General features: G+C 45.6%; 1 protein-coding gene across 4 annotated transcripts in view; it reads left to right on the top strand.

The window, feature by feature from the left end:
- The first annotated feature begins 13,237 nt into the window (after positions 1–13,237).
- CNNM2 (cyclin and CBS domain divalent metal cation transport mediator 2) overlaps positions 13,238–15,816 on the top strand; it is a 143,463-nt gene continuing 140,884 nt past the window's right edge. For all 4 annotated transcript variants that reach the window (XR_009612887.2, XR_009612888.2, XM_078434793.1 and 1 more), the window contains exon 1: positions 13,238–14,985. Coding sequence is in view for 2 of the 4 variants with exons in the window: in XM_078434793.1 (XP_078290919.1) it covers positions 13,365–14,985 (1,621 nt within the window). In the remaining 2 variants the exon portion in view is untranslated. The remainder of the gene's footprint in view (positions 14,986–15,816) is intronic.

Genomic DNA, 15,816 nt, shown 5'->3' with positions numbered 1-15,816 from the left:
CTGTTAAAAATGGAGAAATTCTCAGATTTCTGAATGGGTTCGGCTGTAGGTCCTGATATACTACTACAGACTAAGGAGAGGACTGGATGGTATCTTTTAAGCTCCGTTCCTCTCTGTGACCTTGATTCTAAACAGTGCTTTCGTGGTTCTAGAGTTCAGCATTTACCCAGTCACCATACCACCTGCGTTAGTGACCGCATTAGTGAGAAAGGTATAGCTAGGATTAAGCATACTTCACCATCCATGAGCATGAGATGGTCCTACTAGAGGGGAAAAGGATGAAAAGAAAGGGTTTTCTGGTTATTTGGTTTATTAGACTTTTCCAAATTTAGAGGGAGGAGGTTTTAGTCTGTCATTTGTCATTCTGAATTCTCAGTTCTCTCAAAAGATGTTGAGGGAATGACTTTGAACTGGAACGGGGACATTCGCATTGTGTTTTCCTAAGAATAACATATTTTATACGTTACTCTCTAACAAAAATATACGTCGTAAGAATTGTATTTGTCCTAGAGTCTAGAAAAAATATTTATTAGATAATATCAAATTAAACACATTTTGTTCAGAAAAATGCCAGACACGGTTGTTTAAATATTCAAGATAGGTGAAATAGACAACTAGGAATGTATGGCCCTCGTCATAGAGGATACATCTCATTTAAGAGTGAGAGGCAGTGTGGAATGATGATTAGGAGCAAAAGCCTGACGCTGAGGTGCCTGGGTGGCTCCGTTGGTTGAGCATTTGACTCTTGATCTCGGCTCAGGTCATGATCCCAGGGTTGTGGGATCAAGCCCCATGTCAGGCTCCATGCCGGTATGAAGCCTGCTTAAGTTTCTCTCTCTCTTTCTTTCTTCTCTTTTTCCCTTTACCCCCCTTCCCTGCTCATACATACTCTTTCTCTCTCCCTAAAAAATAAAAAATAAATAAAGAAGCCGTAAAAAGAAAAAAAAGCTGGATGCCAAACTTGATAGTTTTTTTCCTTTCAACTCTGCCACTTGGCATTTTGGCCTTGAGAAAGTTATTTAACATCTCTGTGCCTTTGTTTCCTCATCTGCCTGTTTTTTTAAAGATCGGGTGGCACATAGTTTAGATTATTATTAGTTTATTTATTTTATTTATTTATTTTAAGTAGGCTCCATGTCCAACGTGGGGCTTGAACTCATGACCCCAAGATCAAGAGTTGCATGCTCTGGGACACCTGGGTGGCTTAGTCGGAGGAGTGTTCAACTCTTGATCTCGGGATGGTGAGTTCGAGCCCCACGCTGGGTGTAGACATTACTTAAATTAAAAAAAAAGAGTCACATGCTCTACTGACTGAGCCAGCCAGGCACCCCTAAATTATTACTGGTTTAGAGCTAGCAGCATATGAAGTCAGGACCAGCAGAAGACCAGCCCTTCTTTTGCTGCCAGAGGATGGTTTAGGAAGCTGTCCGTGGCTCTTTTGACAGCAGGCAACTTTCCCCCCAACATTGTATTATGACTGTTTTCAAATATAACAAAATGTTTAAATAATTGTAGTGACTACCTACCACCTAGGTAGTAATCACCTAGGTTACTTGTTAACCTTTGGAAATCATTTCATGCATTTTAACATTATGCTTACTAACAGCAAGGCCACCGAAACAGGTGCCTAATTCTTCTGTAGCTACAAACACTTGTCAAAAGGTATTGGACTGGGGCACCTGGGTGCATCAGTCAGTTAAGCATCCAACTCTTAGTTTCAGCTTAGGTCATGATCTCACAGTTCGTGAGTCTGAGCCCCACATGGGGATTTTCACTGAGGGTGCGGGGCCTGCTTGGGATTCTCTCTCCCTGCTGTGTGTGCGTGCGCGCACACACTCTCTCTCTCAATATAAATAAATAAAAACTTAAAATAAAAAGATATGGGACTAATGGGACACCTGGCTGGCTTAGTTGGTAGAGCATGCAACTCTTGATCTTGGGATTGTGAGTTCAAGCCCCACGTTGGGTCAGAGCTTACATTAAAAAAAAATAGTGGACTTCAAGGGTTTAAGGAGCAGATTTTCTCTTAATTGATTATTGTATCAAATACAGTATTTTCAGTCCTTCATCATCACAGGGAGAGGATTCATATTTAAGCCTCCAGAGGCTTTTCAGCTTACCTACTGGAGGAAACCCAGCAGTTTAAACAGGATCCCCACCCCACCCACCCCCTCCAGCCATACACTGCTGAAAAGGGCATGTCTCTGTGCCAAGACAGCAAGCAGAGCCTGCTTCTCTTACTGATTCTCAGCCTTTCCTTGGATGACACCTAGGAAGCAGCAAAGGAGTGCCTAATTTTTCCTTATTAGATTGGGAGGTCTGCTAAATGAGTCTGGAGAGGAATGTGAACCTATCCATCCAGTCTTTCATTTATTCAATATTATTAAGTACCTACTGTGTACCAAGCACCGTCCTACGCACAGATGGCTAACAATCCAATGTGATGAACTCAATGAGCCAGCCGGACAAAACCAGCTAAGCATATTTTCTAAACTTCGCTGCCACCTGTCCTAACTTGTGTGATTTGCCAAGTTTCTTCAACTGCACACACACAGCACGGTTTGGGTCTAAACAAGGGTTCTTTTGAAGACCCTGCCCAAAGAGTCAGTGGAGGAAGATCTCACTAGATAACAAAAACAAACTCTTTTGCAAATATGGAGCTGGAATTACACAGCCCTACTCATAACCTATGGCTTGAGCTTTACTGCCTCATTCCAGTCTCTCTTCAACTGCTGACCCTGTCATTCCTGCAAGCACAGCTCCCTGAGGTTAATGGGAGTGTTATGTGAATGTAAGTTCTGTACTTAATCTTCTCCTGCCGAGCGAGCCTTGCTTGTCTTGGACTGATGACCGCACCAATCCCCTCCCCCAATGGGAACATGCGGGCCCCTCCTTTCCTGGAGCAGAGCCATGCTCCAGGTGAGGGGAAAATCAACTTGGGACGCAAATGTTCTGCCCTGATGCCTCTCCGTTAATGCTTCAGATAATGGCACACTGCCTCACACACGCTGTCCAGAAGCCAGAGAGAGTAAAATAGTAGAACGGTAAATCGATACCGTGCCGGGCGCACTGTAAGCCAGACTTGGGCCTGCTAACTTTTACCCAGGCTTCGGCCATTAACTTTCTTCTCATTTGTGGAATGAGAAGTGAGGCAGGAGACAGGGAGTGGGCATTCTTTCTCCATCTGCCTCTGCACTGGCCCATAGGAAAATCACGTGTCCACTCTGGGGGTCACGTTCCCCGTCTGTAAACTAAGGGGGTGCTGAACTTGGTACACTCCATGTTCCCTTCCAGGCTTGGAAACCGATGTATGGATCTAGATTCTGGAGAGGTCACAGTGCTTTTAAAATCGTTTGAATTAGTTGCCCCACTTATGAACCAGAGGATTTTACATAAAATACGAATTTCTGGCTTCTCTTGAAAAATCGGAAGTGTTGGCATCATGACTCGTGCATTTGTGCACAGTTGCCGTGGCCAGAGTAACGGCTTCTCTTTCAGACAGAGTGTGTCCCATTACCCTGTTGGCCATCCCTGTCCAGTCAACCTTACTGACCCCTGTAGGCTTCTGACTTTGTGGGCTGTTTTAGGACTGGAATTAGCAGTTACAACAAAGTTACAAGTGAGGGGGTTTTCCCCCTATGATAGTTCAAGCGATGGCAGATTTATGGCCTAATCTAGGAATCTGACTTAGATATTTAATTCATTACAAGCCGAAGCCAAGAAGGGCATGTGCAGCTTTGCAGAGATGCTCGCAGGAGGGGACCAGAGCGTTGCAGCCGCTTATGGTAATTTGACATATAACTTAGGGCCTAATTGTGTCAGGTGAGGTGGCCTGGACTGTTTATTCTCTGTTCCCAGAGTTAACAAGCTTCCATCACATCACTTTCTTTGTGAATATTAAACGAACATCCTCTAGAAAGCAAAGCCTCAAAAATGTCAAGTTGCTAGGGAGGAAAGGTTTGCACAGCAAGTGCAGAAGGACTTGTGGGGCTTCTAGGCTTAGTGGTTAATCTTTTATTAACTGTCCTTATTCTCTTTTTCTTATTAACCTTATTATTGCTTTCAATTGGATCTAACCAGGGAAATGTTGTGAAGGAGGTCTTTTTATTTTTGCTTCTAAATAATGTAACAGGATGAACATAAGGGAAGGGAAGCAAAAATAATATAAAAACAGGGAGGGAGACAAAACATAAGAGACTCTTAAATATGGAGAATAACAGAGGGTTGCTGGGGGGGTGATGGGCTACATGGGTAAGGGGCATTAAGGAATCTACTCCTGAAATCATTGTTGCACTATATGCTAACTAACTTGGATGTAAATTAAACAATAAATTAATTAATTTTTAAAAAACAACAACAACAAAAATAACGTAACTGGAGCCCATAAAGCTGATGCAACCCTTTAAAAATGGTGATTTTTTTTCAAGATAGTGAGGAAGATTCATTGTGGATATACACGGTGCCAAATACCCCAAGTTGTTTCTTTACTGAAGATAACTCTCTTTTACCTCCTTCACAATGCTGATTTTTCTCATTTTACACAAGGGAAAACCGAGGCTGAGGGTATTTAAATGACTTGCACGATGGGAGTTCAGCCTAGAAAGTATTGTGACTGCCACTAGAACTAGGTCTAATGTAATACTGTTTTGTTATAGGGTTTGTCCTTGCTCTCCTTTTGGGAATTCCCAAATTAAAAAAAAAAGCAATTAAAAAGGGAAATGATTGCTCTAAAAGTAAGGGTAGGGTGGAAGAGAGGGGTGTGATCTAGAGGGACATATAGGGTCTTTCTCAACGAGGGGATGGTTGCTTTACCATTATAAATTCTTACAAGGTGAACACAATCTTTGTCTGGGACTGTCCCAGTTTAAGCCTTAAACTAGGTTGATTATTAATAGTACCCTTTTTTTCAGTCTCAGACGGGTTCTGTTTTGGATGATAAAGGATATGGTCAACTATTTTACATTTGTGTCTTAGACGCTTTTATGTATGTTTATTGTATGTCGAAACTTTTTTAGAAGTTTGAAAAATGTATCAGGAAGTCTCAGCTGCGATCAAGAATGTTGGCCAACCTGGGAAAACTTAATGTTTGCTCTAAGACTCGCAATTACCACCCAAACCACGGTGGCAGTAGCTGTGATTCAGGCGTGGACACAGGGTGTGGTGTCCCATTTTTCTGGGGACTCCCGTGGCACGCGATAGCTATATCTGTTTCTTTGTCCTACATGTGGCTGGAGAAATGGTGTGCCCTTTAGTTCTAATTGTGAAGGTCAGTCAAGATAACAGATGGGAAAGTGCTTTGTAAATCATGAAGGTTTTTTTCTACTTTGAGTGGCAGGAGTTTCTTAAATTCCTAAGTTGGCAGGGCCCCAGCATCACGACAGTGGCGAGGTCAGTTAATCTCCCTATAACACAGCTCTTCTACGTGTCACTTTTTATAGCTCCTGAGTGCTACAGAATGAAATCCAAATTTCAAAACACTGTGGCATTCAATTCACCACAAACTGGCCCAATCAATCTTCCAAAATTGTTCTTGCTGTTCCTCCTTATGAGCTATAGAACCCAAATCAACCACATGATTTTCCAAAAAGGCTGCTCCCTTGGCAATCTACTGCATACTTTTCTCTCATTTCGAATGCCTTTTCCCTCTTTCTTCTCTCTCAGTCCCTTTGTCATGGACGGAATAGTTGTGTCTCCCCCCCCCACCCCCCCAACAACCCCAGTTCATATGTTGATGCCCTAACCCTCATATGTGGCTCTATTCAGAGAATGGGCCTCTAAAGAAGTAATTAAGGTTAAATGAGTTCATAAAGATGGGGCTCTGATCCAATAGGATTAGTGTCCCTATAACAAGAGACACCTGGGAGCTCATTCTCTCCCTCCCCATTCAAATTCAGAGACAAATCCATGTGAAGACAGGGAGGCCATCTGGAAGCCAAGAAGAGAGCTCTCACTAGAAACCAACCCTACAGGACCTTGATCTAGGGCTTCTAGCTCCCAGAACTGTGAGAAAATACCCATTTTCTTCCTCTGTCGAAGCTACCCAGTCTATGATATTTTGTTACAGCAGGCTGAGCCCACCGAGACACCTTTCCTGGACTAGCTGTTATATTGGCCATATCTAAAACCTATCTGTTCTTTAAGGACCAACTCAAAGGCTGTGAAGTCTCAATTCCTCCACTTTATTTGTACTTCTTTTTAAGATATTTGATATTGTATTCTGCATATGTCCTTATTTAGCACACATTTCCTAACGTCTTTACTGATAAGATTTTTGAGGTAACCTCTGATTCAATATTAGAGCTCTACAACACCTAACACAATGTCTGGAACTTATTAGAGACACAATATATACTAGATGAATGAATGAATGAGTAAAAGAGAAAAAAGGAATTGGGGTAAGAAGATACAATATTTTATTTAAAAATTTAAAGAGGACACAGAATTGAGATGTGGTATTAATAAATGGGGAGAAATAAGTTAAGTCTTTGGTGATATTTAAAATAAAACAAATAGGTATCTCAGAGGAACTAAAAATAGAATTTTTTTCCACTGAGGTCTGACATATTATTTGTCTATACACAGGGGGTCTGACTTATTGGAATAGATTTCTTGCTCCAGTTTCAGAGGATATGGGAAAAAAAGACCATGGGAATGAGCTCAGCTGGTATGGGAAGACTGGCATTTTATGTCTGGAGTCATAATCATAAATTCCAGCTCTAGAATCAGACTCATGCTGGTCTCAGTCTCATGGGAGGGCTCAGAACTGGATATTCAGGATCCATTCTTTCCCCTGGGCTTCCATTCCTACTTACCAGCCTCCTGTCAGTCTATCTTATCAACTGCCTCTTCTCACTCCCCAAATGTGTTTTTTTTTTATGTTTATTTTTTGAGAAAGCATGAGTGGGGGAGCAGGCAGAGCAAGGGGGACAGAGGATCTGAAGCGGGCTCTGTGAACTCATGAACCGTGACAGCTGTGACCTGAGCTGAAGTCGGAGGCTCAACCAACTGAGCCACCTAGGTGCTTCCCTGCACCCCTCTCCCCCCACCGCCAGCCCCAATGTGGTTTTAAAATTTAGATCTTTGAATAGGTGCTACTCATATGGCTCAACATTTAAAAATTATGGAAGTGAAAAGTTTCCCCCAAACCATGACCCGGGTTGAGTGTTTTAGCCACGATGATGAGGATAACCGAGCTTAGAACGTATCTTACACTTTTGTCCAAGTCTGAGCTGGAGGCTGGAACCAGGATGGAACAGCAGTGAGAAAGAACATGCTAGAAGATTTTAGAAAATCCTGCAGTTGTGGGCCTGACAGTCAGGAGGATGGGGGTCCTGGAGCAGGGCAAACAGTGGGCTTCTAGCCCAGAAACATGTTTCTCTGAGTAGCCTAGTTCAAGGGAACAGTGGAGGAAGGAAGCAGGTGACATGGCAGAACACAGGAGACCTCCTGGGGTTGCCTCGTGGAAGGGTCAGGAGGGGCCAGCTCCCTGGGAAAAGGGCAGTGGTGGTGTAGGGTGCTGTCCAGTGCCTAAGGTGGCTGGGGGGAGGGGTGGGAAGGGCAGGAGGGGGCTCCCTTCCACCTACCAGAGTGCCTGACTAGAGACTCAGGATTCCCAGGAAGGCTGCATCCAAGGAGCTGGGGCCCATATCAAGGGAGGAAGCTTTTCTCAAAACTCCATCAAAAAGCTGCTTTTTTTCTTCCTCTTCCTACCCCACTGACTGCATCCAAGAAAATATCTAGAAAAGGTGAGGAAATAGGAAAGCCTGAAACAGAAAGTTTGAAAGGTCCTCTAGAAAAGGCAAATGGCATTGCTGATTTGATTTGATTCTTGATTCCGGCTTTTTTGTTTGTTTGTCTGTTTTTGTTTTTGTTTTTTTTTTGGCCCCTGATGTGAAGAGTCCTCATTTGGGCTACAAGAGTACTATGTATTTAAACAAGTGAACAACGTTGCTTCGGGGGAGCAGATTTCATTCTAGGGAAAGTCTGCGTAACTCCAGTATTTGCATAGTTCCTATTTTTCCTCAGACGACCTGGTGCTTTGGTGTGAGCTTGACTAATTTTGAATACTTTTCTAAAACAAGTGGCAATTTTCTGGGGGCAAAGATAAGGCTTCTCTGTAAAATTTGAGATTTATGTTGAAAAACAAAATGTATAGAGAGCCTTTTGGTGTTCTACTTGTGATCTGTAAGAAAGTCAAACTCAAAGAGACTTTTAGGTCTGGACGGAGTAATTTCTCAAATTTCTCAAATCCTGGAATCCGCACAGGAGAGTTTATCCTTTGCAGATGAAAGAATTGAATAATCGCTCTTCACCTTTAGGAGCAGGTGAAGGATTCTGGCAAGAGAGGGTTAGTTAGGGAAGGTATTTGCTACCAAGTTCTGGCTTTACCTGAATGGCTTGCTTAAGGTCAAAGTCAGAACCTATTTGGGATTAGACACCTGAGGCACCCCCCCCAGCAATCTTGGGCCTTGTGTAGCCCTTTTTGGAAGTGAGATATTATCAGGATTCAAAGTTTTATTGTATTTTTTCCCCTCTAGATTTAAAAAGAGATCCCTAGGAGCAAGTGTTGCCCTTGCCCTCCATTCATACAGATGGACAGATCCAGAAGCCCCTGGAAGTCATGATAAATCTGCACCAACAGCCCCTCGCTAAAGAGAGAGTGACTCCCTTGAGCTAAAAAGCCTCCAAACTTGAAGTAAGATCCTTCTTTCTGAGGCAAATTAACTTGTTTTTTTGCTCTGTGTCTTGGGTGCACATGAAGAAGATGACCTCCTTGACCTTGGCACCACTCAGGATAAGCATCACTCGGTGATCCCCGTGTGAATCTGAGCTTGGCTTATCTTACATTTTAAGTTGTCCTGGTGGGTCCTTTCTTACATATTTGCGATGAAGTCCTGAATGTCTAACTTGTTTCTAAATTGCTGAATGCCACACTTTCCTGACCGTTGTAGTTTTCTCTGCAATGCACCGGAAATATCTGTAGGTTTGGCAAACTCTCCCCCGCCCCCTTCTCCACATTTATTTCAAAAGCGTACATTCAGCATTTGTGAGCTGTTAATGGTCTCCTTCTTAGCTCCCTTAAACACACTTGAACTCATGCTATTTAAGAAGTGAAAACAGTTTTGTTTTCAATCAGCTGATTTAGAAGGACCATATCTATCTTTAACCTTTGTCAGATAGCCCTGAAAATCTCAACTTTTCCCCCCAAAACTTTGATAATGCTGTTTTTATAAATGCATGCCAAGTGTGTGAATCAGATTCTTTTCATCTGAACTTATTTTTCAAATATAGCAATGAGAGGGTTGGGGGTGGAGGAAAGATCGCCAGAAACTGAAGTGCTGGAAAATAGAGTCAGGGACACTATTCGGAATGATCAGAATAAAAATTCTTCCATTTCTTTAACCTTCTACAAGTGTGGTTTGCAACATCTACTGTTATTCTAGGCCCTGGTGATACAGCAGTGAACAAAACACACAAAGTCTTTGCCCTGGGGAAGCTTAAGCTCTGGTGGAAGGAGACAGATCATAAAACAAAATTAAGGGAAATAAAGCAGAAGTGGAGTATAGGGAGTGTTCGCTTGTGAGTTTATAAAAAGGTGGCCTTTAAAGGGCACCTGGGTGGTTCAGTTGGTTGAGTGCCTGACTCTTGATTTTGGCTCAGGTCATGATCTTGTGGTTGGTGAGTTTGAGCCCTGCATCAGGCTCTGCGCTGATGGTGTGGAGCCTGCTTGGGATTCTCTCTCTGCCCCTCCCTGGCTCATGTTTTCTCTCTCTCTCCCTCTCTTGAAATAAATAAACTTAAAAGTGGCTTTTGAGCAGTCTTGGAGGGGGACTGATGGGCTACGCTGTGACCTGGGGGAAGAGAGTCCCAGGCACGGGAAACAAACAGCGAGTGCACAGACTCACAGAGGAGCATCCCTGGAGTGAATGAAAAACAGCCAGGAGAAGCCTGCTGGAGCAGCAGTTGATAGGGTCAGAGAAATAAGGGGAGGCGGTACACCCTTTCAAGCCTTGCAGGATATTGTAGGTATTGTGGCTTTTACTGTGATGGCATGAGAAGCCAGATGGGGATTTCGAACAAAGGAGCAACAGGATCTGATGTAACAAGACCACTCTGGCTGCTGGGCTGAGAAGGGAAAGGGGCAGATATGGAAGAAGAAAGAGCAGTTAGGAGGCCGTTGCTATTACCCGACCAGAAATTAATCAGGAACATCTGACTGGTTTACAAAAGGGAAGAAAATGTGCTTGCAGAATACAAAAAAAAAAAAAAAAAAAAAGGAAATAGTAATTATATTTTGGGTGCTTAAGTTGCAAGAAAAAGACCAATTTGGCAGTTACTTTGCTACAGTGCCTCCTCCAGACAAAGTGGTTTGGGAGTCCTGGGGAACTAGATCTTCGGGATTTTTTTCTCCTCCAGGGACCCATGGACCTAGCAGGGTTTGGTCAGTGTGATTAAGAAGCAGCCTTTATGTGTGTCTTTCCCATTTCCCAAACTTTCCTGGGTGTGTGTTAGAAATGCAGATTCCTAGGTCCTACCCCTTTAGCAAGTATGGAATGGGGCCCAGGAATATATATACTTTCAGCAAGAATATGAGAGAAATCTTAAAAAAAAATTTTTTTTTGATGTTTTTTTTTGAAGGAGAGAGAGGGTGTGAGCGGCGGAGGGGCAGAGAAAGCGGGAGACACAGAATCCAAAATGGGCTTCAGGCCCTGAGCTGTCAGCACAGAGCCTAACGCGGGGCTTGAACTCATGAACTGTGAGATCATGACCTGGGCCGAAGTCAGACACTTAACTGACTGAGCCACCCAGGCCCCCTTGAGAGAAATCTTTTTTGATTATTGAGGTAAAATTGGTATCATAACATATACGTTTCAGGTGTACAGTCTTATAATTTGATATTTGTATATCAAAGTGATCACCACCATAAATCTAGTTACCATTCAGCACCATATACTTGAGATCTTTACCTCATTTTACCCAACCCCTAACCCCTCCCACCTTTGGTAACCATCAGTCTGTTCTCTGTATGAGTTTGTTTTTATTTATTTTGTTTTTTAGATTTCACATATAAGTGAAATCTTACTGTATTTGTCTTTCCCTGTGATTTATTTCACTTAGTATAATACCCTCAATGTATGTTATCGCAAATAGCAAGATTTCCTCTTTTTTTTTTTTTTTTTTTTTTTAATGACTGAAGACTATTCTATTGTGTTTCCATATCTTGGCTATTGTAAATAACACTTTTGCAAATATAGGAATGCATATATCTTTTCAAATTAGTGTTTTTGTGTTCTTTGGCTAAATACCCAGAAATGGAATAGTTGGGTTTACAGTGGTTCTATTTTTGATTTTTTGAGGAATCTCCATACTGTTTTCCATGGTGTCTGCACCAAGTTGCCTTCCCACCAACAGTGTAGGAGGGTTCTTTCCTCCACATCTTCTCCAATACTTGTTATTTCTTGTCTTTTTGGGAATAGCCGTTGTAACAGGTGTGAGCTGATATTTCATTGTGATTTTGATTTGCATTGCTCTGATAATTAGTGATGTTGAACATCTTTTCATGTGCCTGTTGGCCCTCTGTATGCCTTCTTTGGAAAAACGTCTATTCAGATTCTCTTGCCCATTTTTTAATTGGGTTGTCTGGCTTTTTGTTGTTGTTATTGAATAGTGTGAGTTCTTTATATATTTTGGATATGTGGATATTAAAGCCTAATCAGATAAGTGCTTTGCAGGGGCCCCAGGTGGCTCAGGTGGTTAAGTGTCAGACTTGATTTCAGCTCAGGTCTTGATCTTAGGGTCATGAGTTCAAGCCCTGCCTTGGGCTCCATGTTGGGAGTGGAGTCTACTTAAAAAAAAAAAAGAAAAACAAAAAAAGTAAGTGATTTGCAAATATCCTCTTTCACTGAATAGGTTGCCTTTTTGTTTTGTTGGTTTCCTTCACACTGCTGAAGCTTTTTCGTTTGTTGTAGTCCCATTTGTTTATTTTTGCTTTTGTTTACCTTGCCTTTGGGGTCAGATCCAAAATTAAAAACAAATCACTAAAACCAATGTCAAAGAGCTTGTCACCTTTTCTTCTCGGAATTTCATTCAAGTCTTTAATCCATTTTTAGTTAATTTTTGTGTATGGTGTAAGATGGTGGCTTAGTTTCATTCATTTGTATGTAGCTGTCCAGTTTTCCCAACACCATTCATTGAAGAGACTGTCCTTTCCACATTGTATAATCTTGGTTCCTTTGTCCTAAATTAATTAACCATATATGTGTGGGTTCATTTCTGGGTTCTCTATTCCATTCCTTTGATCGATGTGCCTTTTTCACGCGATTACCTATTGTTTTGATTACTATAGCTTTGTGGCACAGGGAGGAGATTCTTACAACTCGGAAAGGTGGGGAAAACTGCTTCCCTATAACCCTCCCCACCTCTGGCACAGCCTTTGGGGTTTGCAGACCTGGAAGCCTTGCAGGGTACCCATGTGGCCGGCAGGTGGTGCCACCTTACCATAAGCGGCAGAGTGAGAGCATTTTCCCCCCTAGGGAGAAGTGAGGCTCCAGAAAAAGCTGGTCGATAGGTACTGGGGCCACCGAGCCACCGCTTATCCTGGGCCGAGCGGCGCGCACAAGTAGAAGAGAGTGGCGCGGCCGCTGTCCCGGCTTTTCAGGCAAATGTGCAGCTTAAGCCCTTCCTAGTCGGTTTTTCGCGCTCCGGGGGCAGCCCTCTCCGCACGAGCTTTGGGCACTGCGGGAGCTTGCAATGCAGAGCAGCGAAAACGGACCGCCTAGCGCCCCAGGATATTAGCCCAACACTGCCTACCCAGGTGCGGGCATCTACTACCGAGGCCCCTCAGGGAGTACCAGACCCACAGACGGCCCCTTTTCATTGGCAGCCAGTCTGAGGGCCCCGCCCCCTTTCGTACAGCTCTCATCTGTGACTGGCTCTCGGGCTCTAGCTGGCCACACCTCCTCCCCTCGCACATACACAAGAGTCACGCGCCTTTCAGTTGGAAACTTGGCGTGCTGAGGGGGACGGTGGCCTTCACTGCCCCACCCACTTACCTTGTCATTGGTCCGCGGCTCCCCTCATGGCCACGCCCCCATTCCTGCCCCCTGGCTGGGAGGGCAGGCACACGTTCGTGATTGGCTGCCCTGCCTGCCTCTCGCGGGAGCCGCTGGCGCTTCCCCCTCCCTTCTCCCCCTCCCTCGAGTGTCCAGGTTCCTCAGCTAGCCCAGGCCGAGTCAGTGTCAGTCAGGGAGCCGGACTGCCGAACGGTGTGTGCGGACGCTCCGCTGCAATCTCGCCCAGGGACCGGTGCCTGCGCTCGCGCCGCCGGGTGGGAAGGATGAAGCCGCAGCTGGAGCAGCCACCCTATGATTGGCTGTGGCGCTTGTGAACCCGAAGTAAAGATGGCGGGCGGGCAGGCAGCCGCCGCACTGCCCACTTGGAAGATGGCGGCGCGCCGCAGCCTCAGCGCCCGCGGCCGGGGGGTCCTGCAGGCGGCGGCCGGGCGGCTGCTGCCGCTGCTACTGCTGAGCTGCTGCTGCGGCGCGGGCGGCTGCGCAGCAGCGGGCGAGAACGAGGAGACGGTGATCATCGGCTTGCGGCTGGAGGACACGAACGACGTGTCGTTCATGGAAGGGGGGGCGCTGCGAGTGAGCGAGCGGACCCGGGTCAAGCTGCGGGTGTACGGGCAGAACATCAACAACGAGACGTGGTCCCGCATCGCCTTCACCGAGCACGAGCGGCGGCGCCACAGCCCGGGCGAGCGCGGGCTGGGGGGTCCCGCGCCGCCAGAGCCGGACAGCGGCCCCCAGCGCTGCGGCATCCGCACCTCAGATATCATCATCTTGCCCCACATCATTCTCAACCGCCGTACATCGGGCATCATTGAGATCGAGATCAAACCGCTGCGCAAGATGGAGAAGAGCAAGTCCTATTACCTGTGCACATCGCTCTCCACGCCAGCCCTGGGCGCCGGCGGCCCGGGGTCCGCAAGTGGCGCCGTCGGGGCCAAGGGCGGCTCCGGTGTGGCCGGGCTCCCGCCGCCCCCGTGGGCCGAGACCACCTGGATTTATCACGACGGCGAGGACACCAAGATGATAGTGGGCGAGGAGAAGAAGTTTCTGCTGCCCTTCTGGCTGCAGGTGATCTTCATTTCGCTGCTCCTGTGCTTGTCGGGCATGTTTAGCGGCCTCAACCTGGGGCTGATGGCCCTGGACCCGATGGAGCTGCGCATCGTGCAGAACTGCGGCACCGAGAAGGAGAAGAATTACGCCAAGCGCATCGAGCCCGTGCGCAGGCAGGGCAACTACCTGCTGTGCTCACTGCTGCTGGGCAACGTGCTGGTCAACACCACGCTCACGATCCTGCTCGACGACATCGCCGGCTCCGGCCTCGTGGCGGTGGTGGTCTCCACCATCGGCATCGTCATCTTCGGGGAAATCGTGCCCCAGGCCATCTGCTCCCGGCACGGCCTGGCTGTAGGGGCCAACACCATCTTCCTCACCAAGTTTTTCATGATGATGACCTTCCCCGCTTCTTATCCGGTTAGCAAGCTGCTGGACTGCGTCCTGGGCCAGGAGATAGGTACTGTCTATAACCGGGAAAAACTGCTGGAGATGCTCCGGGTCACCGACCCCTACAACGACCTCGTTAAGGAGGAGCTGAACATCATCCAAGGGGCGCTGGAGCTCCGCACCAAGACAGTGGAGGACGTGATGACTCCGCTCCGGGACTGCTTCATGATCACCGGCGAAGCCATTCTGGACTTCAACACCATGTCGGAGATCATGGAGAGCGGCTACACTCGTATTCCAGTGTTTGAGGGGGAGCGCTCCAACATCGTGGACCTCCTCTTTGTCAAAGACTTGGCCTTCGTGGATCCAGATGACTGTACTCCCCTGAAAACCATCACTAAATTTTATAACCACCCCTTGCACTTTGTTTTCAATGACACCAAGTTGGACGCTATGCTGGAAGAATTTAAGAAAGGTGGGAAATTTTGGTATCTTTCATTGGCTTGCTCTTTCTCTCTCCATCCTCCTCCCTACTTGAGCCCTCTACCCTCAGACCAACCCCCCCCCAAGGCGAGTTGACCGGAATTTCTCCTCTCTCTTAATTGCAAAGTTGAAAGGGTGGCATGGATTTGGGGATGGATTGAACTAGGAAGCGCTTGTAGGTTTTTTAAAAGCCCAAGACTACCGTCATTCTCTTGTTCACATTTCAAAACGCAGGCTTTCGATTTTCTGTGCATGATACTGCCGTCCCTCTGGGCTTGAGGGGTTTGCGACATTCATCACCGGGGTTCTAAATGGGTAGATGCAAGTAAGGGCCAGCTAATGCCATGCTGTGCCATCTGGTTGACATGTACTTATCTCAGGCATTTGGAAAACATTTGAATAGCCTTTCTAAACTCAACACAATCTTTTTCCTCCTCCTTAAACATTCACCGATGTTTCAGAGATTGGAAGTGCATTTTCAGTTTTTGTTCCCGGTTGTCTGGCCAGCTGTGGGGCAGATTGAGGTCTGCCTTTGAGGATAGGGGATGGGGTCAGCCAGGTATCACCAAAAAGATTCAGTCATTTGGATGCAACTTACTTAGCTAGGAAAGAGGTTTTTTAAAAAGTAAAGTTAGTTACTAATATGTAACTTGGAAAGACTAGAGGTAAGTTAAACTTTTATGAGGCTATCTTGCCTGGCTTTCTTCACTGTTTGTTTATATTCATCTGACGAATAAAATTTCCCAAACCACATGTGGTTTGGGCGGAAATCTTGAACCTTTAACAATGGGATGACTCCCTCTATTGTGGTTTATTTATTTCT

This window comes from Panthera onca, chromosome D2 (genome assembly GCF_046562875.1).
Source record: "Panthera onca isolate mPanOnc1 chromosome D2, mPanOnc1 haplotype 2, whole genome shotgun sequence".
Classification (NCBI taxonomy): Eukaryota; Metazoa; Chordata; class Mammalia; order Carnivora; family Felidae; genus Panthera; species Panthera onca.
The sequence above is the reverse complement of the archived record's forward strand: the minus strand, read 5'-3'. Positions and strand labels throughout refer to the sequence as shown.